The following is a 3,232-nucleotide window of genomic DNA, read 5'->3' on the forward strand; positions in this document are numbered from 1 at the left end:
CCAGCTACAAATCAGATTCTGGCATATCTGGCATATCTGCCATCAAGTACCCTATTCCATACCGTCCATTGGGAGCAGTATCGAAAGTTGGTGATCCACTCTGTTTTCGATAAATATTTTTACCGAAATTTGGAGATGACATCTCACTTGATATCTTTCCATGAATGAGGCTTGCATCATCTCCCTCTAAGTTTACAGGCTCTTTCAGGACCCTTCCTCTCTTGTAGGTCACAGATGCTAAATTACCAGAACTGTCATCTATGAGGTTGCAGCGACGAACAAAGAAGACTATCGGGACGGGAAGGATTGCAAAGACCATCAGAGAGATACAGACAACCATTCCCCACGTTGGATAGCTCAGAAATTCTTCAGATGCCTGTTAAAATTAAAAAAAAATTAATATACTCTGCACCTACATAAAAAAAAATGTCTCAGGTTTGTAAGCAAAGAATCTGGGCTAGCTTTGTGACTTGTTTTCACCAATAGAAAGTTATGGAAGTGACAGTTAGCAACTCTCAAGATTAGGTCTTAAAAGCCTTGAAATTTCTGCTTCTGTTTCTTAGAATGCTGCCCTGAGATCATGATGCTTGGAAGAAGCCAAGATTGAAAGATCACCTTGAGAGACCCCCCAGCTCTCCAAACTTACTGCAACTGCATGAGCGCTCAGGCAAGACCAAAGAATTGCCCAGCTCACCCAAGAATGGAAAGAAAAAATAAACTGGCATTGCTTTTAGTCATTAAGTTTTGGGGTAGTTTGTTACTAAGCAATAGATACCTGTTACATATCATTTTTCTAAAACCTGAAAACCTAAATTTTGAAGCACATCTGGCCCCAAGGGTTTTGGTAAGGGATAATGGACTTGCTTGTGCCTCAGTCATGACTTTAGCTGTTATTATATAGAACTGTTGACCATAGGATAATTAAAGGTCAGAGACATATCTGAAAAATAAGCACTCTGATTTTATAATGGCTAATATATATCTCATGATTATATTATTATTTGCCTATTGCAGCTTGAGAACAGAAGTTGAAATAGTCCACTAATATAAAAGTTATAAAAATTTGACTTCAACATTTATTTTAAATAATGTTTACAAGACTAATGCATATTTTCATTATTATATTGCATCTGGCATACAATTTAACACATTTATGCAGGAAAAATAATTCTGGAAGTTTCATTAATGTTTTCTAGAGCCAAAAGCCCAAAAATTATTGGCTCACCAATGTTAATAAATAAATCTGTCTGAATAAGGACAAGGTCAGTGTTTCCATGCATTAAAGAAATTCACAATGTATACAAAAAATCATAGATGTTTAGGGTACAAAACAATCTTAAGATCACTGCATAAAAGCAACATCATTCATTAAACAGCAAAAAATATTGTGAAAAAACCAAAAGACAAAAAACTCTAAATTGGCCTTTTATATACCTATTTATATAATTTAACTTCCTTNGCATAAAACAGAAGCAAAACAGAAATATATGAAATAAAATGCCATCTTGCTTCAAGTTTCAAATCAGTACTTAGAGTACTAATATACATTTATATACACTGCAAGTATATAAATATACTATGAGTAATCTTGAAGCCACAATAAATTATCAAGTAGGTTTTTAGGCACACGGCATAAGAAAAATGCAGTATCTGCATAATTCTTGAGAGTGCTGAGTGACTCACTCCTAGATCATTTCACATACATATTTTACACAAAATATACATCCATCACCAACATGATTCTCAGTTACCTCTGCATCTAATCTTTTATCCCAGCATTAGTGCCTCCTTATTCTTTGATACTATTGCTCTATACAGCTATTACNCCAAAAGTACTTTTAAAAATTCTGACAAACATGGACCTCAGTGATTGTAAGCTTTCTCTGTAATCCTTTCTGCAAAAATGTAAACCAAAGAATCCAAAGGAAGGCTCTAGTTGAATTGACATATCCTGTTAGGATTAAAGATCACAGCCATGGAACACCTGAGATCGCCCTCTGATAAGTGAAGTCTAATGCTTCTCTTAGTGGAGCCAATGTTTACTGATAAAAATGAACCAAATAAAACTCACTGATTTTTTTCCCCCAGCTACAAATCAGATTCTGGCATATCTGGCATATCTGCCATCAAGTACCCTATTCCATANTGCATAAAAGCAACATCATTCATTAAACAGCAAAAAATATTGTGAAAAAACCAAAAGACAAAAAACTCTAAATTGGCCTTTTATATACCTATTTATATAATTTAACTTCCTTATTGTGTATTTTACCTTATCTTCAATCCATGCATTATAACCAGGAGGACTTAATCCCATATTCACAATGCTAGCTATTAGCAATGATAATAGCATTAGAGGAGAAATATATTTCCACATATAGTAGTAATATCTGCTGGGAGCAAAACCCAGCATGTCTTTTAGATCTTCCATAAACCTAAATAAAAAGAAAGGATTTAATTATTCCTTGAGTAAATATTGCTATACCTTAAAAATGTGCAATTAATCAATGGTTTGACAGAGATTTAGACATGAATACCCTATGACATTTTACACTGAATCAAAAATTCACATAGGAAGATGAAATTTATAAAGCAAAGTGAAACCAGTTAAATAGTATAATTTTCTTTTTTTATGTTTCTCATATATCATTTTTTCATTTTTTATTTTAATTTATCAATATACAGTGTAGTTGATTCTCATGTCCCTTTGCCAATTATTCCTTTTCTCCCCTCTCTCTTCCCCCATCAACATCATATCTGTTCACCTGTCTTAACAAGTTCAAGGAATTGTTGTGACTGTTGTGACGTATGGGTCTAAATACTGTAATTTTCATTTAATGAAAACGCTTTTAAGCCAATTATTGAAAAGTCTCCTCCTACTTACTGATAACTTTCTATTCTATGAACACAATATTTGCTGTGTATTAAAAATTCCTTGTCTTGTTTTTTTTTTACCTAATAATGATTTCTTAGTATCATCAAATGTCCCTAACTGGTATTTACATTTTCTGAATTCTCAATTCTTTTTATAATCTGTTTGTTTGAATTGACAGAAGGTCCCCATATTGTAACTAATTGATTTCTCAAGTCCATTTTTTTATCTCTAGGTTCCTCTTCCATCTCATTTTGTTCCTTCCAACTTTTTGTTGAATTAACTGGGTACTTTATCATAGAGTTTCCCAGTTTGGATTTTGCTCACTGCATCCCTACCATGCTGCTTCACAGCTGTGTC

At 33.5% G+C, this 3,232-nt stretch overlaps 1 protein-coding gene across 1 annotated transcript; it reads right to left on the minus strand.

Annotated features, from left to right (window-relative positions):
- Positions 1–4: 4 nt before the first annotated feature.
- Positions 5–2,435, minus strand: LOC103605971 (sodium-dependent neutral amino acid transporter B(0)AT2-like; the record flags this gene model as incomplete). Its single annotated transcript, XM_008590571.1, has 2 exons — positions 5–376; positions 2,273–2,435. Coding segments are annotated over 2 exons (535 nt in total), but the record flags the coding sequence as incomplete, so codon positions are not given.
- Between the last annotated feature and the right edge of the window lie 797 nt (positions 2,436–3,232).

Source organism: Galeopterus variegatus, unplaced genomic scaffold (assembly GCF_000696425.1).
Source record: "Galeopterus variegatus unplaced genomic scaffold, G_variegatus-3.0.2 Scaffold6198, whole genome shotgun sequence".
Classification (NCBI taxonomy): Eukaryota; Metazoa; Chordata; class Mammalia; order Dermoptera; family Cynocephalidae; genus Galeopterus; species Galeopterus variegatus.